General features: G+C 57.6%; 2 protein-coding genes across 3 annotated transcripts; one reads left to right on the top strand and one right to left on the bottom strand.

Moving 5' to 3' along the window:
* The first annotated feature begins 156 nt into the window (after positions 1 to 156).
* On the top strand, positions 157 to 15804 carry ZC3H4 (zinc finger CCCH-type containing 4). Its single transcript, XM_072030035.1, is given in 16 exon segments — positions 157 to 425; positions 428 to 520; positions 523 to 562; positions 4478 to 4697; positions 5000 to 5110; positions 5228 to 5450; positions 5579 to 5724; positions 5795 to 5891; positions 5977 to 6122; positions 6255 to 6365; positions 7478 to 7589; positions 7868 to 7977; positions 8067 to 8419; positions 8560 to 8930; positions 10717 to 10965; positions 12590 to 15804. Coding segments are annotated over 16 exon segments (3681 nt in total). The 5' UTR covers positions 157 to 406; the 3' UTR covers positions 13870 to 15804.
* PPP1R14A (protein phosphatase 1 regulatory inhibitor subunit 14A) lies at positions 14052 to 18883 on the bottom strand. 2 transcript variants are annotated; one of them, XM_027447578.3, is made up of 4 exons: positions 18615 to 18883; positions 17503 to 17583; positions 17370 to 17402; positions 14052 to 15029 (listed from the first exon to the last, which is right to left on the bottom strand). In XM_027447578.3, the coding sequence occupies exons 1-4, from the start codon at positions 18825 to 18827 to the stop codon at positions 14922 to 14924; spliced, it is 435 nt and encodes a 144-aa protein (XP_027303379.2). In that variant the 5' UTR covers positions 18828 to 18883; the 3' UTR covers positions 14052 to 14921. The 2 variants fall into 2 exon arrangements, with proteins under 2 accessions (XP_027303379.2, XP_027303378.2); XM_027447577.3 differs by lacking the exon at positions 14052 to 15029 and adding an exon at positions 16816 to 17028 and having other exon boundaries at positions 18615 to 18872.
* Positions 18884 to 24684: the final 5801 nt, after the last annotated feature.

Genomic DNA, 24684 nt, shown 5'->3' with positions numbered 1-24684 from the left:
TTTCCGCCTCCCCCCCCCCCCCCACCTCCTCGGCAAACTTCGGCTCTTTCCGCCGCCGCTCGGCTCTTCCCGCCTTTCCCCCGCCCTTCGGCTCTTTCCGTCTTCGTCACTTTCCACCTCCCCCCAACTTCGGCTCTTTCCGCCTCCCCCCCCCCCCCCACCTCCTCGGCCAACTTCGTCTCTTTCCGCCTCCGCTCGGCTCTTTCCGGCGGGGCGCTGCCTCGGCGCGGCTGCGTGCCGCCGGCCGCCATTTTGTGCACCGTCCCCGCGGCCAGCGGGGCGGGCGGCGAACCGCGGGCCGCGCTGCCCCCGGCCCTGTACAGTGACTGTTGCCCCCCCCTTTTCCCTCCTTCCCCCTTCACCGCCCGCCCCCTCAGCCACAAAACGACCCCGCAGCCCCCTTCCCATGGCCGTGGAGAGCCCGAGTGTCCCCCCGCCGCCGCCGCGTCCCCCCCCGGCCCGCCCGCCACCCCCCCAGCTCCGTCCTGCCACCACCACCACCAGGACGGCGGCAGCTGCAGCCTCCCCGGCCGCCGCTCCACCACCACGGCCCGGACGAAAGGTCCAGTAACGCCTCTCCCGAGAGCCTTCTCTGTCTGTCTGTGTCTGTCTGTCCGGCTCGCCGGACCAGGTTTGGGGGGGGGCGGGGGGGGGGGGGGGGGGAGGGTGAAAAAAGGAAAAAAAAATGGTGGGGGGGGGTAGGGGGAGAGGGGAGGGGAAGGGGAGGCCGGGGTGGGGAGGGGAAGGGGCTGAGGTGAGGGGGGTGAGGTTGGAGGTGAAGGAAGGCCGGGGGGGGGCTAAAAAAATAAGGGGTGAGGTGAGGGGGGGGGAGAGGTTTGAGGTGAGGGGGGCAGGGTTTGAGGTGAGGAAAGCCCCCGGGGGGGTCCCTAAAAAAGGGTGAGGTGAGGGGGAGACTGGGGGGGGGGGCAAGGTTTGAGGTGTGTGTGGGGGGTAAGAGCTGAGGGGAAGGAGCCCAAAAAAAAGGGGGGGGGGGGAAGGGTGACAGGGGGGTGAGGGCTGAGGGGAGGGGGGGGGCAGGGTTTGAGGTGAGGAAAGCCCCCGGGGGAGTCCCTAAAAAAGGGTGAGGTGAGGGGGAGACAGGGGGGTGAGGGGGGGGGAAAGGCCTGAGATGGGGGGGGAAGGTTTGAGGTGAAAGGGGGCCCGGGGGGGGCCAAAAAACAGGGGGAGGGAGGGGAGACAGGGGGGTGAGGGCTCAGGTGAGGGGGGGGGCAAGGGCTGAGGTGAAGGGAGGCCGGGGGGGGGGGTAAAAACAAAAAGGGGGGCACAAAGATTGACGTGAGGGGAAATGGGGGGGGAGATTAAAATAAGGGGAAATGGGGGTAGAGATTAAGGCAAGGGGGGGTCGGGGGGGGCAGAGGTTAAGGGAAGGAGAAGCCGGGGGGGGGAGATTAAGGTAAGGGGGGCGGGGGCAGAGGTTAAGGTAAGGGGGGGGCCCAAAGCTTGAGGTCCCGTGGGGGGGGGCCCAAAAGCTGGGGGGGGGGGCACCAGGAAGAGCAGGGCCCAGCCACAGGGGTAGGGGGGCGGGGGGGGGATTTGTGTGTGTGGTGCCGGGGGGGGGGGGGGGGGGGGCACTTAATGAGGCTCTTAATAGCTTCATTAACAGCCCCCGGGGGGGTTAGGAGGCAGGAGGCAGCAGGGACAGGGCATGGGGTGGGGGGGGGCAACCTTGGCAGCCCCCCCCATGTGCAGCCTCAGGTGGGGGCCAGGTGCCGACCGAGTGTAAAACCCCTTGGAAATGCTCTTTTTTTCTCTTTTTTTCCTCTTTTTTTTCTTTTTTCTTCCTCCCGACTGTCTCCGAGCCCCCCCCCCCGTACCCCCCTCCCACCGGCTCTTTTTCGGATTTCTTCCCTCTTTTTTCTTTTTTTTTTTTTTCTTTAAAACCCTCCTGAATTGGGGCCGAGCCGCTTTTGGGCATCAGCTTTCCTTTTATCGCTGCAAATTTATCTTTTCTGTGCAACGCAGGGTTTTGGGGTGGGAAACCTTTTATTTATTTATTTATTTATTTTAACCAAATAACAAATTTTTCCTCCCCAATCCCCCCAAATCAACCCCCAGCGGACGTCGGTGCTGAGCAGAAATCCCCCCCCCCCCCCCCCCCGCAGGGCCGTAACGCCCAGAACGCCCAGAGCCAATGCGAAATGTTTCCCCAAGCAAGTGACCCAAAGCACGCTGTTTTCACCCCGAAAATCTTGCCCCCCCCCAAAAAAAAAAAACAAAAAACTGCTCGGTGCCACCTAGGTGTAGGATTGTGTCGGCTCCGGCCTCGTCCTGTCACATTGACCCGGCAAAAAAAAAAAGAAAAAAAGTAAAAAAAAAAAAGTTAAAAAGTTTTACCGAAACACCTGAGAAGTGTGTAAAAAAAGCAAAAAAAAAAAAAGCAAAAAATGCAAAAAAATGGAAAAAAAAAATAAGAAAAGTAAGCACTGTTTCCCAAACGTCATCACACATCCCCCCCCCGTGTACGGTTAGGGAAGTGGAAACGCACGGTGCAAGCCCCCGGGTGGTGACAAGCTCTGGCAGCCCCGATTTGGGTTTTTTTTGCCCCGTTTCTACCTTTGAGCCAAAAGGAAAAGCACCGCCGAGTTCGCTCCTTGTCACTGCCAAAGCACGACCACCATGCTGCCGCCCTTCACAGTGACCAAAACGACACACTTTTCCCCCGTTTTTCCCCCCCGTTTACATTTCCCAGGTTAAAAAAAACAACAAAAACGACAAAAAAAAAAACCCAACAAAAACAAACAAACAAAAAAAAAAAACAGTGTTTCCCCCAAGCACACCCATTCCCTCGCAGTTTGGTGCCCTCCTCGCTTTATTCCTCCTCCACTGCCGAAAAAAATAAGCGTACGTCTGCTCTGACTGTGAAGTAAGCACTTTGTAGGGCAAATTTGGGGAGATTTGGGGTGAGTTGTGTTGCAGGAAGGGGTTCTCACGCCGCAGCAGCTGCAAAACTCCCCGGCCGCGGTTTGTTTTTTACCGTTTCTTGCTGCTTTTCGGTGCTTATAAGCAGGCCGCCAACCCCTAAAACCAGCACTTCTCCTCCATTTGCCCAAAACTCCATCGTCTGAGCTTAAAAAGCATCCCTGCTTGCCCCAAACGCCTGCGATTTGGGGCCACGGTAGCGTGATTTTCGCTGTCCCCCTCCTCAATTCTTTCCCCAGTCTCACCAATTCTTCCCCCAATTTCACCAATTATCCCAATTTCTCCAATTCTTACCCTAATCTCACCAACTCTTAGACCGATTTCGCCAACTCTTTCCCCAATTTCACCAATTCTCACCCTGATTTCACCATTTCTTACCCGAATTTCACCAATTCTTCCCCCAGTTTCTCCAATTCTTACCCCAGTTTCACCGTATCTTACCCCAGTCTCAATTCCTACCCCAATGTATCCAACTTTTACCATAATTTCACCAATTCTTATCCCAAATTCACCAGCTCTTACCCCAGTTTCACCAGGTTTTACCCCAATCTCAATTCTTACCGCAATTTCACCAATTCCTCCCTGAATTTCACCAATTCTTCCCCCAATTTCACAAATTACCCCAATTTCTCCAACTCTTACCCCAGTTTCACCAACTCTTACCCCAATTTCATGAACTTTTACCCCAATCTCACCAACTCTAACCCCAATCTCACCAATTCTACCCCAGTTTCACCAACTCTTAGCCCAATTTCACCATCTTTTTTCCCAATTTCACCAACTCTTACCCCAGTCTCACCAACCCTTACCCCAATCTCAATTCTTAACCCACTTTCACCAACTCTTACCCAATTTCCCCCATTCTTACCCCAGTTTCTCTCTGGGTGACCTCGCTGCGCTCAGGATCAATCCTCCCGCCCCGCTCACCCCTTTTTGGCCATTTTCTTGCAGAACCCACCCATTTTTAGCCTTTTGAACGCAGATTCACCACCAGAACAGTGGAATCCGGGGCCAAAAACGGGCTTTTGGGGCTTTTTAGTGCTTTTCCAACGCCGTTCTGCCCCGTTTAACCCAAACCCAGGTGGAGCAGTAATTAACAACCCTTCGTTGTTAGCCCTGGCCTCGCTAACGAGGCCGAGCTCCAAGGAGCCAGGGGCTGAGCGAAGGCGGCGCTGGATGCTCCGTCCTCACCTGAACCCCACCGCTTCCCCCAAATTTCTTCGTTTTTACTCGATTTTGGCCAATTTAAGGTTGGAATTTGAGCCCGCAGAGCTCTGTCCCGGCGCAGTAGTGCCACAACCCGCTCCTCCTCCTGCCTGGTTTTATTTTACAGCGCGCTCGACGCCTTCAGGACCCCAAACCCTGATTATTTTCACCCAGCCATGTCCGGGGGTCCTTCGTGGGCCTCGCTTTTTTCCCCATTTCACCCGATTTTCCATCATTTCTCCTCTCGGCCAAACCCGCTGCCGGCGGCCGCGTTTTGGGGGGGTCTGGTTTGGTTCCGGGGGATTCCAAAAGCACGTTTTCTGCCCCACAGGGAGGATGGCGAGCTGGAGGAGGGCGAGCTGGAGGATGATGGGGGCGAGGAGGCGCCAGCCGCGCGCGCCCCCCACGAGCGGGGCCGCCGGGAGAAGGGCGAGAGGCACCACAGCGACTCGGACGAGGAGAAGGCGCACCGGAGGATGAAGCGCAAGCGGCGGAAAGAGAGGGAGAAGGAGAAGAGGAGGGCCAAGAAGAAGAGGAAATCCAAGCACAAGGTGAGCTCCGCTCGGTGCTCTCCCGGCCGCGAAACCCGGAGTGAAAGGGGCGAGTTTCCGAAAAATGGTGTGGGGGAAGATTTTGTGCCCTGAGGTTTTCGCGCCTCGGAGGGGCGAGCACGCGGAAGCCGAGGGGTGTCTCCGTAAACAGCGGGTGTCTGCGCGTTAATTTGCCTATTTTGGGGAAGATCACAAAGGTTTGGGTTAAGAAAACCTAAAAGAAAAGAGAAAAGGGGTTGGGGAGATAAAAAGGGGGGGCCCCGGGCCCTCCCCGAACCCCGCGGTGCGTCCTTGCCTTGCAGCGCCACGCCTCGTCCAGCGAGGACTTCTCTGATTACAGCGACGACTCGGACTTCAGCCCCGGCGAGAAGGGGCACCGAAAATACCGGGACTACAGCCCCCCCTACTCCTCCGTAAGTCCTCTCAGCCCTTTTTCCTTTCTGTTTTAGGAGCAAAAAGGAGGAAAAACGGGGGATTTGGGTGGGTTTCTGGGCTGGGGCCTCGTCACTAACTGTCTGCCTCTCCCAAAGTCCCACCAGCAGTATCCGTCCTCTCACAGCGCTCCCTCGCAGAAAAAGGGCTACTCCAAGCTGGAGGGCAAGGGCTACGGCGGCTACGAGGACTACGAGAACGAGGACTACGGCCACTACGAGGGGGAGGACGATGAGGACGGGGGCAAGGACGACTACGACGACTTCGCCAAGGAGCTCAACCAGTACCGCAGGGCCAAGGAGGGCTCGCACCGCGGCCGAGGTACGCCAAAACCCTCTCATTTCCCCCCAAAGAGCTGCGTCTGTTAACAGAGACGGCTCGGAGAGCAGAAAAAGGGTTGGAAACGGAGTGGAAAAAAAGCCGATTTGTCGCTTTTTCTGTTTTCCTAGGCGGCCGCGGCCGAGGGCGAGGGTACCGCGGCCGCGGCGGCAGGGGCGGCATGCGAGGGGGCCGCAGCATGGGCCGGGGCAACCGCGGGCGCGGCCGGGGCGAGCACCCGGAGGAAGAGGAGGATCTGTACGAGGAAGACCTGGACGTAAGTAGCGCTGCCGGGCTTCCAGCAGGGCTCGGCGGGCGGCTGCTGAGCTCCGTCCTCCCCTTTGCAGTACTGCGACCCCGAGGAGCCCATGGGCGATGACGACTACGACGATTACTCCAAAGAGCTCAGCCAGTACCGCAGGAGCAAGGAGAACCGCGGGCGAGGTGAGCGGGGTCCTGCCCTTCCCCGCCTCGTGACGTTGTCGCGACGGAAGGCTGGTCCCAACCGTCTTGGGGTCCCCTCTTCCAGGTTTGAACCGAGGTCGCGGTCGCGGCCCCAGGGGACGGGGGAATAAAGGGATGGGCCGGGGCCGCGGCCGGGGCCCCAACCGCAGCGGGATGGGGAAAGGCGGCGGGATGAACGACGACGATGACTACTACGAGGACGACATGGGGGTGAGTGGGGAAAAGAAACGTTTTAGGGGGTCCTGGGGTCCCCTAGAACCACCCCGAATTATTCCCAGGGGATGTTTTGGGGCTCGTTGAGCTCTGCCCTCGGTGCTGACTCGGCGCGCTGCCTTCCCCTAGGATGGAGGCGGCGGGAACTACCGGCGCGGAGACCACGACAAACCCCACCAGCAGGCGGACAAGAAGGGGAAAGTCATCTGCAAATATTTCGTGGAGGGCAGGTGCACCTGGGTAAGGGAAATCCTGACGCTTCCCATCGTGTTTTCACCTGGATCGCCCCAAACCCAGCAGATCCGTCCCCAAAATGTGAGGTTTGAGGAGCCTGGGGGGAGATTAGTGCCAAAAAGAGCATTTTAGGGGCATGCTCACCCCCCTTTTCCAGCAGATCTGTCCCCAAAATGCAAGGTTTGAGGAGCCTGGGGGGAGATTAGTGCCAAAAAGAGCATTTTAGGGGAAACATTTGACCCCTTTTTGAGCAGATCCATCCCCAAAATGCAACGTTTGAGCGACCTTGGGGCAGATTTGTGCCCAAAAGAGCATTTTAGGGGCACGCTCGATCCTTTTTCGAGCAGATCCATCCCCGAAATGCAAGGTTTGAGGAGCCTGGGGGGAGATTAGTGCCAAAAAGAGCATTTTAGGGGTGCAATCAACCCCTTTTTGAGCAGATCCATCCCCAAAAAGTGAAGTTTGAGGGACCTTGGGGCAGATTTGTGCCAAAAAGAGCATTTTAGGGGCATGCTCACCCCCCTTTTCCAGCAGATCTGTCCCCAAAATGCGAGGTTTGAGGGACCTGGGGGGAGATTAGTGCCAAAAAGAGCATTTTAGGGGCGCAATCAACCCCTTTTTGAGCAGATCCATCCCCAAAAAGTGAAGTTTGAGGGACCTTGGGGCAGATTTATGCCAAAAAGAGCATTTTAGGGGCATGATCAACCCCTTCTTGAGCAGGTCCGTCCCCCACATGTGAGGTTTGAGGAGCCTGGGGGGAGACTTGTGGCAGAAAGATCATTTTAGTGGCGCAATTGACCCCTTTTCAAGCAGATCCATCTCCAAAATGCAAGGTTTGAGGGAACTGGGGAGAGATTTGTGTCTAAAAAGAGCATTTTAGGGGCACCCTCGGTCCCTTTTCGAGCAGATCCATCCCCAAAATGCAAGGTTTGAGGGACCTGGGGGGAGATTAGTGCCAAAAAGAGCATTTTAGGGGAAACGTTTGACCCCTTTTTGAGCAGATCCATCTCCAAAATGCAAGGTTTGAGGGCCCTGGGGGGAGATTTGTGCCCAAAAGAGCATTTTCAGGGCACGCTCACCTCCTTTTCGCTCCTGGCACCCCGGTTGCTCCCCGGCAGGGCGACCACTGCAATTTCAGCCACGACATCGAGCTGCCGAAGAAGCGGGAGCTCTGCAAGTTCTACATCACCGGCTACTGCGCCCGGGCGGAGAACTGCCCCTACATGCACGATATCCTTTGGGGTTTGGCTTAAAAAAAGCGTTTTTGGCCTCGATTTGAGGACCTGGGGAGCGCTGCGGTGGCCGATGACGGGCTGGGCGCCCTCTCGCTTCCTTTTTAACCCCCCTGCTTAAAAAAAAACTCGAGGTTTGTGGCCGCGGCACCTAAAGGCGCTGAGAGAAAGCAGCTCCGAGGGAAGTTTTGGGGTGAATTTCATCCAATTCAGGCCTGGTGAGCCCCCAAGTCCCCCAGAAAGTGTTTTTTTTTGGTTCTCCTTGACGCCCGCCACGCGATTTCCCCTGCAAGCTCTTCCACACCACGGGCAACTGCATCAACGGCGACGACTGCATGTTCTCCCACGAGCCGCTGACGGATGAGACGCGGGAGCTGCTGGACAAGGTGCGGGGCGACCGAATTCCTCCCCCCAAATTGTTTTTTAGGGCTGTGACCCCCCCAAAAAAAATACCAACCCTGTTCTTCACCCGCAGATGCTGGCGGACGACGCAGAAGCGGGCGCAGAGGACGAGAAAGAAGTGGAAGAGCTGAAAAAACAAGGCATCAACCCCCTCCCCAAACCTCCCCCCGGCGTCGGGCTGCTCCCCACGCCCCCCCGGCCCCCTGGGCCGCCCGCCCCCACCTCCCCCAGCGGCAGACCCCTGCCGGGGGGGGGTCCCCTGCCTCCTCCCCCTCCTCTCCCCCCCCCGGGGCCGCAGATGCCGCCACCGGTGGTGCTGCACGAGCCACTGTCGCCGCAGCAGCAGGACATGTTCAAGAAGATCCCCTCCCTCTTCGAAATCGTCGTGCGGCCCACGGGGCAGCTGGCCGAGAAGCTGGGGGTCAGGTGAGCGCCCCCCCCCCCAAAAAAAAAAAATAATGCTCCAAAATAGGCCGAAAAATGGGCATTTGAGCTGCGCCGCAGGGGTTGAAATGAGTTTTTTTTTTTTTTTTTTTTTTTTTTTTTTTTTTTTTTTTCTCTTTCAGGCACCCGGGGCCGCCGCCACCCAGGTTCCCCGGCCCTGGTGGCCCCCCAGGACCGATGCCCGGCCCCATGCACCCCGAAATGCACCCCGACATGCACCCCGACATGCACCCTGACATGCACCCCGATATGCACCCCGACATGCACCCCGACATGCACCCCGACATGCACCCCGACATGCCCATGGGCCCAGGGATGAACCCCGGCCCCCCCATGGGGCCAGGCCCCCCCCTGCTGCCCTACGGCCCCGATGACTCCCCGCACGGTGCCATGATGCCCCCCCCCGGCCCCCCACCACCACCGGGCTTCTACGACGGCTTCTACCCGCCGCAGGAGGGCCTGGAGATGGAGCACGGCCTGATGGGCGAGCCTGGTATGTGCCCCCCCCCCCAATTCTACCCCAAATTCCCTGCTCCCCAAAACCTCTGAAACCCTGTAATCCGCCCCAAAAAATCTGTAACCCCTGCAAAAAACCTCTAACCCCCCCAAAAAACCTCTAATGTCCCCTAAAGAACTCTAAAACCCCGTAATCCCCCCCAAAAAACAGTAAGCACCCCCCAAAAAAACCTCTAACCCCCTCCCAAAAACTCTAATGTCCCCTAAAAACCTCTAAAACCTCATAATCCCCCCAAAAAACAATAAGCACCCCCAAAAAAAACCCTCTAACCCCCCCCAAAAATAATCTAAAACCCTGTAATCCCCCCCAAAAAAACTGTAACCACTGCAAAAAAACTCTAACCCCCCGAAAAAAATCTAAAACCCTGTAATCCCCCCCAAAAAAACCCCTCTAATCCCCCACCACAAACCTCTAACCACCTGTAATCCCCCCAAAAACTTCTATCTCCCCCCTAAAAAACCTACCCCGTAACCCCCCATATCCCCCCCAAAAAACTTGTAACAACCCCAAAAAACCCTCTAAACCCCCATAACTCCCCCAAAAAAGACTTTAACCCCCCGAAAAAACTGTAATCCCCCCAAACCCTGTAAATCCCTCCAAAAATCCTCTAACCCCACAAAAAAACTCTAACCCCCCCCCAAAAACCTGTAACTGTCCAGAAGAATAGCTCTAACCCCCCATAACCCCTCAGAAAAAGCCTCTACTCCCCCCCAAAAAACAGTAACCCCCCCAAAAAAACTCTAACCCCCTGTAACCCCCCCAAAATGTAACCCCCCATAACTCCCCCAAAAAACCTCTAACCCCATGACCCCCCCATAACACACTAAGCCCCTGTAACGGCCCTAAAAAAGCCTCAAACCCTCTGTAACCCCCCAAAAAAACCTATAAACCTCCCCAAACTCACTAAATCCCCCCAAAAATCCTGTAAGCTCCCCCAAAAAACACTTTCACCTCCTGGAACTCCCCTAAAAAAGCCTCAAACCCCCTGTAACCCCCCCCAAAACCCCCTGTAACCCCCCCAAAAAAACCCTGTAACCCCCCCAAAAAAACCCTGTAACCCCCCAAAACCCCTGTGACCCCCCCAGAAACCCCTGTAACCCCCCCAAAAACCCCTGTAACCTCCCCAAAAAAACCCTGTAACCCCCCCAAAACCCCTGTAACCCCCCAAAAAAACCCTGTAACCCCCCCAGAAACCCCTGTAACCCCCCAAAAAACCCCTGTAACCTCCCCAAAAAAACCTGTAACCCCCCCAAAAAAACCCTTGTAACACCCCAAAAAACCCCTGTAACCTCCCCAAAAAAACCCTGTAACCCCCCCCAAAACCCCCTGTAACCCCCCCAGAAACCCCTGTAACCCCCCAAAAAACCCCTGTAACCTCCCCAAAAAAAACCTGTAACCCCCCAAAACCTTTGTAACCCCACAAAAAAACCCTGTAACCCCCCCAGAAACCCCTGTAACCCCCCCAAAAAAAACCCTGTAACCTCCTCAAAACACCTGTAACCCCCCCAAAAAAAACTGTAACCCCCCAAAACCCCTGTAACCCCCCCCAAAAAAACCTGTAACCCCCCCAAACCCCCTGTAACCCCCCCAAAACCCGTGTAACCCCCCCAAAAAAACCCTGTAACCCCCACCAAAACCCCTGTAATCCCCCCAAAACCCCTCTAACCCCCCCCAAAAACCCCTGTAACCCCCCCCCAAAAAAACCTTACCCCTCCCAACTCCTTCAAACCCCCCCCAACCCCCCCGTGTCCTCCCCCCGCAGACGATTACGGCTCCTACGAGGCCGTGGAGGGGCCCCCGGGCGGCCCCCTCTTCCCCGAGCCCTCCCTGGACCCCGAGGGGCTCGGGGACCCCCCGGGGGGGCCCAAAAACGCCGGGGGGGGGGTCCCCGATTTCCTGCCCTCGGCGCAGCGGGCGCTGTACCTGCGGCTCCAGCACAAGCAGCGCGAGGAAGAGGAGCGGGCGCGAAGGCTGGCCGACGGCGGCAGGCAGGAGCGGGGCGACGAGGAAGGCGAGTTTTGGGGTGAAAAAGGCCAGAATCGGGGGCAAAATCCCACCCCGGGGTGGGGCGGGCGCAGGGAGAGTTTCGGGTTGGTGCCACAGCCGGTAGATGTTTTGGGGTTAAAATGGCAAGAATTGGGGTAAATGGCACCCAGGAGGAAGGTTCGGGGTGCCAGTGAACCCCTGGTGGCTTTTCTGGTGCCCGTTTTGGGGTTAAAAAGGCCAGAATTGGGGACAAATCCCAACCTGGGGGGGGGGGCCACAGAGCGAGCTTTGGGTTGGCACCACAGCCGGCAGATGTTTTGGGGTTAAAATGGCAAGAATTGGGGACAAATCCCACCCTGGGGAGGGTGCAGGGCAAGTTTTGGGATGGCGCCACAGCTGGCAGATGTTTTGGGGTTAAAAAGGCAAGAATTGGGGACAAATCCCACCCTGGGGGGGGGTGGAGGGCGAGTTTCGGGTTGGTGCCACAGGCAGCAGCTGTTTTGGGGTTAAAAAAAGCAAGAATTGGGGTAAATCCCACCTGGGAGGGGGGGTCGGGGTGCTGCATTTCTTGCCAGCACCCCCCGGCAGCTGTTCCGGTGTCTGTTTTGGGGTTAAAAAGGACAGAATTGGGGACAAATCCCACCCTGGGGGGGGGCGCAGAGCGAGCTTCGGGTTGGCGCCACAGCCAGCAGATGTTTTGGGGTTAAAATGGCAAGAATTGGGGTAAATCCCACCTGGGAGGGGGGGTCGGGGTGCTGCATTTCTTGCCAGCACCCCCCCTGGCAGCTGTTCTGGTGTCCGTTTTGGGGTTAAAAAGGCAAGAATTGGGGCAAATTCTACCAAGGAAGGGGTACCGGGGGGGTGTTTCTGGCTGGCATCCCCTCCCCCCTCCCCGGCAGCCATTCTCTTGCCCGTTTTGGGGTTAAAGAGGCAAGAATCGGGGACAAATCCCATCCAGGAGGGGGTCTTGGGGCACGTTTCTGGCTGGCACCCCAGCCAGCAGCTGTTTTGGGTTTAAAAAGGCAAGAATTGGGGTAAATCGCACCTGGGAGGAAGGCTTGGGGTGCCAGTGCCCTCCTGGCAGCTGTTCTGGTGCCCTTTTTGGGGTTAAAAAGGCAAGAATTGGGGCAAATCCCACCCAGGAGAGAGCACAGGGGGCTGCATTTCTGACTGGCGCCCCCCCAGCAACCATTCTGGTGCCAGTTTTTGGGTTAAAAACACAAGAATTGGGGACAAATCTCACCCAGGAGTGAGGCTCGGGGCGGGGGGCTGCATTTCTGGCCAGTGCCCCCCCCCAGCAGCTCTTCTGGTGTCCATTTTGGGGTTAAAAAGGCAAGAATTGGGGCAAATCCCATCCTGGAGGAAGGCTCAGCGTGCCAGTGCCCCCCTTGCGGATGTTCTGGTGCCCGTTTTGGGGTTAAAAACACCAGAACTGGGGACAAATCCCACCTGGGAGGGGTCTCGGTGCATGTTTCTGGCCGGCACCTCTCCGGCAGCCGTTCTGGTGCCCATTTTGGGGTTAAAAACACCAGAAATCGGGGACAGGGCCTCCGGGGGTTGGCTCCATTTCTTTCTGCCCCCCGCCTCATTAGGGCTTCGCTAACGAGGGGATTCGCTAATTACTTTCTGCCCCCCCCCCCCCCCTCCAGGTGACCCCGGCAACTGGTACTCGAGCGACGAGGACGAGGGCGGCAGCAGCGTCACCTCCATCCTCAAAACCCTGCGGCAGCAGAGCTCGGCCCGGCCCCACGGCGATATGGGGCAGCCCCACGGCACCTCCGACCCCCGGCTGCAGAAAGCAGCGGTGGGAAGCGGCCGCCCCGCCGACCCCCGGCTGCGAGACCCCCGCTTGGCTCGCGGCGGCGGCGCCGAGCCCACCGACACCATCCCGGCAGACCCCCGGCTGGCTCGGCACGGCCCCAAAACCGAGCAGCTCCCCCCGGGGGGCCCCAAACCCGGCGGGGGATGCCCCGAGGAGGAGGATGGAGGTGAGCGGGCGCTACGGGAGAAACCTTTGGGCATCCCCCTGGAGGCGCTGCCCGGCCAAGCGCTGCGGGACCCCCGGGGGCAGCTGCAGCAGTTCAGCCACATCAAGAAGGCCGTGGTGCTGAGCAAGCCGCCCTTCGCCCGCTCCGTGCTCTGGACCCCCGAGGACCTCGTCCCCCTGCCCGTCCCCAAGCAGGACCCGGTCCTCGCGGACCCCCGCCTCCACCCTCGGCCCCACCGCGCCCCCGACCCCACCGCCGCCACCGCGCCACCACCGCCCCCCAACCCCGGCGGCCTCCCCGACTTCGAGCTCCTCTCGCGCATCCTAAAGACGGTGGCGGGGGGCGAGAAACCCAGCGACCCCCGCGTGCGCAAAGCCCCCGCCGACCCCCGCCTGCACAAAAACACCGAGGGTGGGGGCTGCAGGGCCGCCCCCAGCCCCGAAACTCCCGGGACCACCGAGGCCGCCCCGGCCATCGCGCCCTACGACCCCCGGCTGCTCACCAAGGGCAGCGGGCAGAGCAGCGTGCTGAGCGCCATCAGCCTCTACGACCCCAGGACTCCTCCGGCGGCCCCCAAAGCCTCCGAGCCCCCTGGCGAGCCCCCCAAAAGCACCGCCAGTGCCGCTGCCAAGCCCAAGGAGCCGCTCTTCATCCGCCGCTCGGCCCTTGAGCAGCCCGAAACCGCGGCCGACGCCGCCTCCGACCGCTACAACAGCTACAACCGGCCCCGGCCCAAAGCCCCCCCGGCCTCCTCCTCCTCCTCCTCCGCAGCCCCCCCGGAGGTCGCCCCCCAGCCGGGCCCCCCCGGTGCCCCCTTTGGGGGCAGCCCCTTCGCGGGCGGCAGCCCCGGCACGGAGCAGCAGCAGCAGCCCGAGGACGCCGCCTCGCTCAAGGACGTCTTCAAGGGCTTCGACCCCACCGCCTCGCCCTTCTGCCAGTGACGGCCCCGTGCCCAATTTGCGCCTGGGTTTGGGTTGTTTGCCTGGTCTGGGAGGTGTTTTCCCTTTTTTTTGGTCCATTTTCCCTTTTTTTCGGTCCGTTTTCCCTTTTTTTGGTCTGTTTTCCTTCTTTTGGGGTTCTATTTCCCTTCTTTTTCTGGTTCATTTTCCCTTTTCTCGGTTCATTTTCTTTTTTTTGATTTATTTTTCCTTTTTTTTTTTTTCTCCATTTTTCCTTTTTGTCTCCATTTTCCTTTTTTTTGGTCTGTTTTCCTTTTTTGGGGGTTCTTTTTCCCTTTTTTTTCTGGTTCATTTTCCCTTTTCTTGGTTCATTTTCCCTTTTTTTGGTCTGTTTTCCTTTTTTTTTTCCTCCATTTTTCCTTTTTTCCTCCATTTTGCCTTTTTTCCTCCATTTTTCCTTTTTTTCTCCATTTTTCCTTTTTTTTCTCCATTTTTCCTTTTTTCCTCCATTTTTCCTTTTTTCCTCCATTTTTCCTTTTTTTCTCCATTTTTCCTTTTTTCCTCCATTTCTCCTTTTTTCCTCCATTTCTCCTTTTTTTCTCCATTTCTCCTTTTTTGCTCCATTTTCCTCCATTCATTTTCCCTTTTTTCATCATCTTTTCCTTTTTCCTCCTGCATTTTTAGTCCTCTTCCTTCTTTCCTTTTTTCCTGGTTCATTTTCCTTTATTCTGTTTTGTTTCCCTGTTCAAGGTCATTCTCCTTTTTTGGGGGTTCATTTTCCTTCTATTTTCTCATTTCATTTTTTGGTTCATTTTCCTTTTATTTTGATTCATTTTCCCTTTTTTTGTCATTTTCCTTTTATTTTTGTTCATTTTCCTCTTTTATTTTTTCTGCTATTTTCCCTTTTTTGGTTCATTTTCCCTTTTCTTTGGCCACTTCACTTTTGTGGGGGTTTATTTTTCTTTTCTTTTTTTCCTTTTTTGGGTCATTTTCCTTTTTTCATTTTTCGTTTCCTTTTTTTTTTTTTTTCCTTTTTTTATGTTCACCTTCCCTTTTTTTGGTTCACTTTCCCCTTTTTTTTTGTTCATTTTCCTTTATTTTAACCATTTACCGCCGGCTTTCTCCGCACTGCCCTGTACATAACCCCGCGTGGCCCCCCTGGGATGCGGCGGCTGCTTTGGCTTTTTTGGGGGGAAATCCTCCTGAAAAACGGAAAAAAGAGCAAAAACCACCCCAAAACTTCACCAAGAACCTGGGAATTACATGAAATAAACTCGGGGAGCGGCCGCCAGTGCCGGATTTTTTGCACAGAGCTTTTGTACCATAGCGTTTTGTAAGCGTCCGCGGGGAAAAAATGGGGGAAAAATAACAAAAAAAAGGCAAAAAAAAAAATTGAGGTCGCTTTTGTAATCGTGGGGAGGGGGCCGTCACCGTGTGGTTTGGGGTGTTTTTTTTTTTTTTTAGGAAAATCCCTTTTTAGGCCGTTTTGAGGAGGCAGTGTTCGGCTGCCTGCCGGCCACTTCCGCATCTGGCCCCCTCCCTGAAAAAAAAGGAAGAAAAGCCTCAAAACCACCCCAAAATTTGTATTCTTGGCATTAAATTATTCGGCTCGCTCGCGTTTCCCTCATGTCTGTTCCACCTGCAGGAGCATTTTGGGGCAAAAAAGGGCCCCGACCACGAAAAATCCCCCCTCAAAAAGCATCCAAAAAGGTAAATTTCCAGCCAAAAAGCCTCAAGAAGGTCAAAAAGTGTAAAAAAGAAAAAAAAGGTGAATTCTGAGCTGTAAAGTGGCGTTTTCAGCGCTCGCGATGCCCCGTGCCCTCCGCCTGTACAAAACCCGCGCTTTTTTGTAAAACCCCGTCTTTTTACAACAAAAAGCCCCAAATCAGCATCTTTTTGCAGAGCTTTAACCGAATCCGCGGTTTTTCAAGGTGTAATAAAGTGTAAATAGCGCCGCGGCCGCCCCGTCCGCGCCGTTTTGGGTCGTTTTCTCATTTTTTTGGCATCGTGCTCTTCCGAAATCGGCGTCTCCCGCCTGGCACCCGTTGGCCTTTTCCTCAGGTTTTCAGCCCAAAAATGCCTTGGGGCTTGGGTGCCCCCCCCAGTGGGGTTGGGGGGGGGTTGGGGGAGGGGGTTTGGGGGAAATGTGTAGGGTTTGGGGAGTTTGTTGGGAATGGGTTTGGGGGGAATCTGTAGGGTTTGGGGGGGGAATTGGCGGGGTTGGGGGAAATTGTGATTTTGGGGGAATCTGTGGGAATTTGGGGGTGGTGGGTTTGGGGAGAATCTGTGGGGTTTGGGGGGAAAGCAAGCGTTTTGGGGGGAATTTGTAGGGTTTTGTGGGAATCTGTGGGGATTTGGGCAGGTGTGGGGAGAATCAGGGGTTTGGGGGAGAATCTGTGGGGTTTTGGGGAAATCCGTGAGGATTTGGGAGTGCCAGGTTTGGGGAGAATCCGTGCGGTTTTGGGGTTCGGAATCGATTCCCAATCCTCCTCGGAGAGCGCTACTGGGAGCTACTGGGAGCTGTCCCCCCCCCTCCCCCCCCCCCCGTCCCCACCCCCACGCGGTCCCAGGGGCACGTGGGGCCGTGGGAAGTCTCCGAGGGGGGGGACGGGGGGGGGGGGCACATCCTGTCCAGATGTGGCCACAGCTGGATCCGGGGGGGGGGCGGGGGGGGGCACAAAGGCGGCAGCGCAGGCTGGCACCGGGGGGGGGGGGGGGGGGAAGGGAGGGACAAGGACGGGGGGGGGGGGGGGGCAAAAAAATCCCTGCGGATGCTCCCCCCCCCTCCCCCATTATTTTTTTTTGGGGGGGGGTGACTTCATTTTGGGGGTGCCCCCACTTAGGGGGTGACCCCCCCCAAAAAGATTTTAGGGTGCCCCCACTCTGGGGGGGGGAGGGGTTCCCAATCGTTTTGGGGGGGGACAATCCTTTTCGGGGGGGGGGTCCCAACCAGATGGGGGGGGTCCCAATCATTTGGGGGGGTCCCAATCATTTTGGGGGGGGGTCCCCCAAATCTGCGCTTTATTAAATAGCAGGTGTGGGGGTGTTATAAAAAGGGGGGTGGGGGGCGCTTAAATATTTGGGGGGGGGTCTCGGGGTGCAGGCGGTGCCGGGGGGGGGTCAGGGGGGGCCGGGGTCCCCTTGCAGCACCCGCTGCTTCGGCAGCCCCCGGAGCTGGGCCAGCAGCTCCCGCACAAAGTCCTGGGGGGGGGGGGGGACAAAAATTAAGGGGGGGGGACACCAAATTCCGCCCCCCCCCTCTCATGTCGCAAGCTGCTGCCAGAGATAAGCAGGGCTGGGAGGGGGGGGGCGGAAGGGGCCCCCCCGGGACGCGCAGCCCGAATTTTTTTGCCTTTTAAAGCCCGGTTGCAGCAGCCGGGGCTTGGGGGGGGGTGGGGGGGGGGGGGGATGCTGGGGAGGCTGCCGGCCCCATAGCCGGCCCCATAAGTGCGGGGCGCCCCCCATCTGCCCCCCCCACCCCCCGCCAATTTTTTAACATCCCCCCCCCCCAAAAAAAAAATACCCCCCCCCAGGGTGCTCACCTGGGTGTCGGCGGTGCACGTCTTCAGGATGCCCTGGGGGGGGGGGGGGGGGGGGAAAGGGGTGGAGGGGGCTGAGCACCACACTTGGGGGGTGCCCCATAAGTGCCCCCCCCCAAAAAAAAAAACCCCAAACCTGCAGCCGCTGAGCTCGCTCCTCGTCCGTGGGCAGCTCCAGGAGGTCGTCGATGTTCACCTCGTCCGGCATCTCCGCCTCCTGGGGGGGGGCCCGGCTGTCCCCAAAGCCCCCCCCGTGTCCCCAAACCCCCCCCGTGTCCCCAAAGCCCCCCCCGGTGTCCCCGAGCCCCCCCCTTCGATGTCTCCGGGGTCCCCAAGAGTTCCTATGAGACCTCAACCCCCCCACTGTCCCCAACCCCCCCATAATGTCCCCAACCCCCCCCCCATGTCCCCAACCCCCCCGTGTCCCCAGTCACCCCGCGGGGGGGGTCCCCAACCCCTCTGACACCCCCAACCCCCCCCCCAACCCCTCTGCGACCCCCCCCCCCACCCGCTCCCATTGGAGGTACCCAAATGGGGGGGGGTCTTGGAGGGGGGGTCCAAGGGGTGCCGGGGGGGGGCTGCTTGTAGGGGATGCCCCAGTGGGGGGGGGGTCCAAGTCCCGGGGGGGGCAAGGGGGAAAGGGGGTCCCGGGGGAGGGATGCTCTGGTGAAGGATCTTGGGGGGGGGGGGGGGGGGGTCTAGGTTCTGGGGGGGGGGGTCCTGGAGAAGGGGGGGTCCGGGGAGGGGTCCCAGGAGATGGGGGGGGCCGGGGATGGGATGGGGCTATTCGGGGGGGGGGAGCCGGGGCGGTGAAGATGGGGGGTGTCCTGGGGGGGTTATTCCGGGAGGGGGGGTCCCGAGGTGGGGGGGGGAGTCCCGGAGAGGGGGTCCCGAAGGATGGGAGGGGGGGTTATGGGGGGGGGGGGCGGGGATGGGGGGGATTATTCCGGATGGGGGGTCCCGGGGTGGGGGTGTCCCTGAGAGGGGGTCCCGGTGGAGGGGTCCCGGAGATGGGGGGGGCGTTCGGGGGGGGGGGTGTCCCGGGGGGGTGGGGTGATGATGGGGGGGGGTCCGGGGGGGCGTTATTCCGAGGGGGGGGTCCCAGAGAGGGGGTCCCGGTGGAGAGGGGGTCCCGAAGAGGGGGTCCTGGGGATGGGAGGGGGGCTGTCATGGGGGGGGGGGGTTATCCCGGGGGGGGGTTATCCCGGGGGGGGGGGGGGGGGTCTCCTCGGGGGGGGAGCTCCGTACCCGCCCCCGGTAGAGCTCCCCGAGCCTGCCGTCGATCCAGCGCTCGGTGTCGAGGCGCCGCTGGAGCTGGCGCCGATCGTAGCGCACCGTGACCCGAGCCTGGCGCCGGGGGGGGGGCCCGGGGCTGAGCCGGGGGGGTCGAGGCCGGGCCTGAGCCCCCCGAGGCCCCGGGGAGCGGCCGCGCCCCCCCCGCCCCGAGCCGCTCGCGGCCATCGCTGGGGGGGCCCCGCGGAGCCGCCGCCGCCTATAGGAAGGGGGGGGGGGGGGGGGGGGGGGAGGGAAGGGGGGAGGGGGCGGGGCTTGGGGGGGTGGGGCCGAGGGGGGAGGAGCTTGAGGGGGTGGGGGTTGGGGGGGGCTGTAGGGTCCTGTAGGTCCCTAGAGAGCCCGATAGGTCCTATGCATCCTATAGCGCCCTATAGATCCCCATAGGTCCTATAGCGCCCCACAGCGCACTATAGATCCCATAGAACCCTATAGCAGCCCATTGGTCCCTATAGATCCCCATTAGTCCCTATAGATCCCATAGGTCCTATAGCACCCCATTGGTCCCTATAGATTCCCCATAGGTCCCTATAGAGCCCCATAGGTCCCTATATGTCTCTATAGATCCCGATAGATTCCCACAGATCCCTATAGCCCCCTATAGCCCCCTATAGCCCCCTGTAGCCCCCCGCAGCCCCCTATAGCCCCCTGTAGCCCCCCGCAGCCCCCCGTAGCCCCCCGTAGCCCCCTATAGCCCCCCGTAGCCCCCCGCAGCCCCCTATAGACCCCTGTAGCCCCCCGTAGCCCCCCGTAGCCCCCTATAGCCCCCCGCAGCCCCCCGCAGCCCCCCATAGCCCCCCGTAGCCCCCCGTAGCCCCCTATAGCCCTTCGTAGCCCCCTATAGCCCCCTATAGCCCCCCAAAGCCCCCCATAGCCCCCCATAGCCTCCCGTAGCCCCCCGTAGCCCACCGTAGACCCCTATAGCCCCTATAGCCCCCCATAGCCCCCATAGCCCCCTGTGGTGTAAATGCCTGTATTTCCCCGGATCCTCCTTCCGGCCCTTCTTGTAGACAGACGTCACGTTTGCTAGTCACCGGGTGACTGGGACCTCCCCTGATAGCCAGGACTGCTGGTCAGTGATGGAAAGCAGCTTGGAGAGCACTTCAGCCAGCTCCCTCAGTAACAACGGGTGGATGCCATCTAGCCCCCTAGACTTGTGCACATCTGAGTGCAGTAGCAGTTTTCTCAACATTTCCTCATGAGAGCTTCATTCTGCTGAAGGTCCTTATCTACCAGCTCAGAGGGCTGAGTACTAGGGGAACAACTGGTCTTGCTGCTAAACACTGAGGTAAAGAATGCATTAAGTACCTCAGCCTTTTCCACATCTCTTCTAATTCTGTTTTCCCACATCCAATAAAGGATGAAGATTCTCTTTTCCCTCCCCTCCCTTCCCTTCCCCTCTGCTCTCCTTTCATTATAAAAACCTTTCTTATTGTCTCTGACAGCAATAGATAGATTGATCTCCGCTAGGGTCTGGCCCTTCCAATTTTGTCCTTGCCCACCCTAACAACATTTAGGACACAGCTTCAGACAAAATGACAGCATACATGAGAAGCACAGAAAAGGTGGAATCTGGCAGCCTTCCATCCACCAGCCTTCTGTGAGTCTGTGCTGCAATTCTGTTCAACTGGTTACTCCTCTACTGTCCACAATATCTACTAACACCTCATTGATGCTATCTTGTGAGAGACAGCACAATCAGGGGGAGCCATCTTCCTGCAGAAATTAACAGATGAAAGAATGGAGCATCTGTCCAGGGGAACCTTGAGAAACTGCAGGATTTTGCCTACAGAAACCTCTTGACATTTACAAGAAGAAAAGCCTCATCCTGCACCAGAGGAAGAGGAACCCCACACATCAGGGCAGACTGGGACCCTGCTGAGTGAGCAGTGCCCAGGAGGAGGAGGGCCTGGGCACCACGAGGGATGCCATACGAGCTCACCAGGAGCTCACCAGGAACCAGGCCAACTTCCTACAGAGCTGCCTTATGAGGAGCATGGCCACCAAGAAAATGTAAGTTACCATGCTCGGCTCCGATCTGATGAGACACCACACAGCCAGCAGGGAAAGAGGTGCAGGTCTGTGAATCTCTTGGACAGCCTGGTGTGGAGAGGAGCAAGCACACTGGAAAGGCTGAAAGTCCCAACAGGCCTGAGGTCTGTGTGTCAATGGCTAGGGCTCTTGTCTCCGACAGCGAGGCCTATGAGGAGGCAGCTTCTTGTTAAAGCACCAGGGTCTCATTGCCTCCTCACCAGCCATGAACCAGGCAGGAGTCGTACCCTTCTCCTGCACTGGGCCATGGACATCCCCATCTCCTACTGCCCAGGAAGAGCCCTGAGCTCCTGTGTGAAGGGAAAGGATCTCCCTTCCCAGGAGCCTGGGGTCAAAGCCTGTTTTTCAATACATCAGTGTCACCTTCACATTTGTCTACCTGTCCTCACTGCCTCCAGTGTTCTGCTCTAATGAGCTCCAAGGGAGGCTGTGTCAGTGCCAGCAGAGTCCCCCCTCAGGGGGACACTGCAGGAAACTTGCATCTGCCTTGGATTTCTTGAGAGATTTCTTCAACGCACTCTCAGTGCCTGAGGTTCATGGGCTCATCGCCAAAGCCCCCAGAGGGCTGATTCCAATGCCTCTGCTGCTGATCTGGGCTGGGCTCCTGGGACAGGGAGAGCTCCTGGCAAGAGGGCCCTGGTGCAGAGAGACAGCTCTGCCCAGGAGCAGCTCCTCTGCACAGCGCAGAAGGGCTGGGGGCTCTGACCCCCATGGGGAGAGGAGAGGAGAGAGGGGTTGGAGGCAGTTGGGAGTGGGAGGGTGCTGAGAGCTGCCTGCAGGAGAAACCTGCACAGCCCTTGACAAGGTAAGTCTCTGGCTGCAGGGCCATGCAGCTGCAGCTCCTGGAAGGGTCTCATGCTGGGTCTTGTTTCTGGGAGGGCGGTGGGCAATGCAGTAGGCTGTGAGAGTCCTGCTGGATTGCACTGCGAGGTGAGGAAGTCTGGCAGAAGCCCCTTGGAGTGGCCTAAGCCAGGTGCCCCTGACACCCTAGAAGCCTCGAACACCCTGCTGGTGATGCAGGGCTCTCTCTCAGCTGCCCCATAGCTCCTGCTGCATGGAGGTGCCCCTTGGCAGGGCCCTGGTGGTGGCAGGGTGCTGCAGGGCAGTGCTGAGCACAGCCGCATGGGATGGGGTCTGTGAGCACAGGCGGGGGAAAGAAGAGTTTGGCCAAGATCAGCAGGAACAGAGTGGCCAAGAATCCTCTAGGTACAGCATGTTGTGTGCCTGGGATACTGGAATACCCCAGCGTGTGGATATTCACCTGTCTGTGGGGTGTTTTCCTGGGCTTCAGGCTGCTCTCCAGCAGGATGCAGCTCTCTCGTGGCATCCTTGTGGCATGCAGGCGTCCCAAGGAGAAGACACCTCCTTGCTAAGGCCATGTCCGTGCTGCTGGATGTCTGTCTGTGGGCAGCTGGAGTGAGGCCTCGGCAGCCCTGGCTAGGGGGGAAGAGCTGAGATCCTGCTAAGGCCCCCAGGGCCAAGGTAAGGATTCTGTCCAGCCTCACTCGGACTGGGGCTTCTCTGCTCTCAGCTGTCTCCGTTTTTTTCTCAGCGTAATACGAGTATGATCGGTGTCCTAAGCATTACAGGGGGAATTATAAGAAAATACAGCAAATAAAATCTCTCTTGCTCTACAGTGTGGTCGGATGAGTTGTTTGCAAAAAGACTGCATGGCTCATTGATCTGACAAGTGGACTGCACTTGAGTTTCCCCCATGGTCCTGCTTCCCTCCTGCTGCACAGCAGGAAGGACTCCTCTGGAGCCCACAGCAGCCCCTGCTCCCAGTGTCACACGCAGCCAGCACCACCCAGAGCTCAAGCAAGAGAGCTGCAGAAAGGTTCTCATGCAAAGAGAGAGGCTTATCTGCGGGCTTTCCAGGAGATGAAATAGGTTTTCCTCATTGAAGTCTGTTCTATTTTTTTTTTCTCCTCTTCAAAGATACCTGTGTCCAAAGTCAGCAAATGCCCAACAGCAGCTCTGTGAGCGAGTTCCTCCTGCTGGCATTCGCAGACACGCGCGAGCTGCGGCTCCTGCACTTCGTGCTCTTCCTGGGCATCTCCCTGGCTGCCCTCCTGGCAACGGCCTCATCCTCACCGCCGTAGCCTGCGACCACCGCCTCCACACCCCCATGTACTTCTTCCTCCTCAACCTCGCCCTTCTCGACCTGGGCTGCATCTCCACCACTCTGCCCAAAGGCATGGCCAATGCCCTCTGGGACACCAGGGCCATCTCTTACCACGGGTGTGCTGCACAGGTCTTCTTTTTTGTCTTCTTGGTTGGAGCAGAGTATTCCCTCCTCACCGTCATGGCCTACGACCGCTACGTTGCCATCTGCAAGCCCCTGCACTACGGGAGCCTCCTGGGCAGCAGAGCTTGTGCCCAGATGGCAGCAGCTGCCTGGGGCAGTGGCTTTCTCAGTGCTGTCCTGCACACTGCCAATACATTTTCCCTGTCCCTCTTGTAATACACAATAAATGTTCGTTCATTGTCTTTTGTAAAAACAAGGAGTTCTGTTTGAGGAACGGGAGTTGTGAAAACTCCCTGCTGAAGTAAGGAGCTGTATAATGCTTAGCTAGACACTATGAAAATTCCTTTGCTTAATGTAACAAAAAAGAGAACCCTCTCCCCTTCTCTCCTTCTGCATCTCAGTAGCCTCTTTTGTTCAAAAAACACTGCTGCAAAGTTCATGTAACCATCTCCTGATAAGTTGTTAAACTAGTGTATCAACATCTTGCCTTCCTGTCTCACGCTGGGCCAACATGACCAAATAAAGAAAGAAGTTGAACCACAACGCCGAGGAAGACTACGGCCTTCATCTTCACGACCAGCAGAGGGACAGAGACGACCCCCTAGCAACAGTGCGCGCAGTCGCAGAACATACCCGGACGTGCTGCGTAATCCTGAAATCACCAAGATTCCCCAAGGGAATACACCATCCTGAGGACCTCCTGACTCCTGGGATCAGTCGACGGGCTGAGCCTCTCTTCTCGCCCATTGGGACGCCTTCGGGTGAGATTTGAACACTAGGTTATATCGTGTGTCTCTGCAGAAACTTAGGAATCTCTATAGAGTCTTTGTGCCTTGTAACGCACAAAAAGAACGGAGAGGTCCGGTGTGTACCTCAAGGAGATTTACTACCGGGTGAGAATAGCCCATGAACTGAATTGTACCATGTTAATTAGTATGTTACACTGTATGTTATCACTACCATGATTACTATAGGTGACTAATTAGAATGTATGGAAAAGAGTGTAACCTGAGCATGACATAAATGGTATGGAATAAGGGGTGGATAGATGTCCTGGTTTCAGTTAGAACAGAATTAATTTTCTTCCTAGTAGCTGGTGGAATGCTGTGTTTTGGCTTAGGATGAGAAGAGTGCTGATAACACCCCGATGCTTTAATTGTTGCAGAGCAGTGCTTATACTAAGCCAAGGACATCTCAGCCTTTTGCTCTGTCCTGCCAACGGGCAGGCTGGGGGGTGCAGTAAGAGCTGGGAGGGGACAGAGCCAGGACAGGTGACCCAAACTAGCCAAAGGGGTATTCCATACCATCTGACGTCATGCTAAACAATATATAGGGGTGGCTAGCCGGGGGAAGGGGGCCGGACTGCTCGGGGTTAGGCTGGGCATCGGTCAGCGAGTGGTGAGCAATTGCATTGTGCATCACTTGTTTGTACATACTATTATTACTTTCCTATTATCACCATTGTATCATTATTATTATTATTGTTATTATTATTTTGTTATTATTATTTTCCTGTCTTATTAAACTGTCTTTATCTCAACTCACGGGCTTCACTTTCCATTTCTCTCCCCCGTCCCAGAGAGGGAGGGGGGAGGGTGAGCGAACGGCTGCGTGGTGTTTAGCTGCCGGCTGGGTTAAACCACGACAGGGGGGCTATAGGGGGCAACGGGGGGCTTCGGGGGGCTTCAGGGGGCTGCGGGGGGCTATAGGGGGCTATAGGGGGCTACG

The sequence above is a fragment of the Anas platyrhynchos genome, chromosome 33 (assembly GCF_047663525.1).
Source record: "Anas platyrhynchos isolate ZD024472 breed Pekin duck chromosome 33, IASCAAS_PekinDuck_T2T, whole genome shotgun sequence".
Classification (NCBI taxonomy): Eukaryota; Metazoa; Chordata; class Aves; order Anseriformes; family Anatidae; genus Anas; species Anas platyrhynchos.
This window is presented reverse-complemented; position numbering and strand designations above follow the sequence as displayed.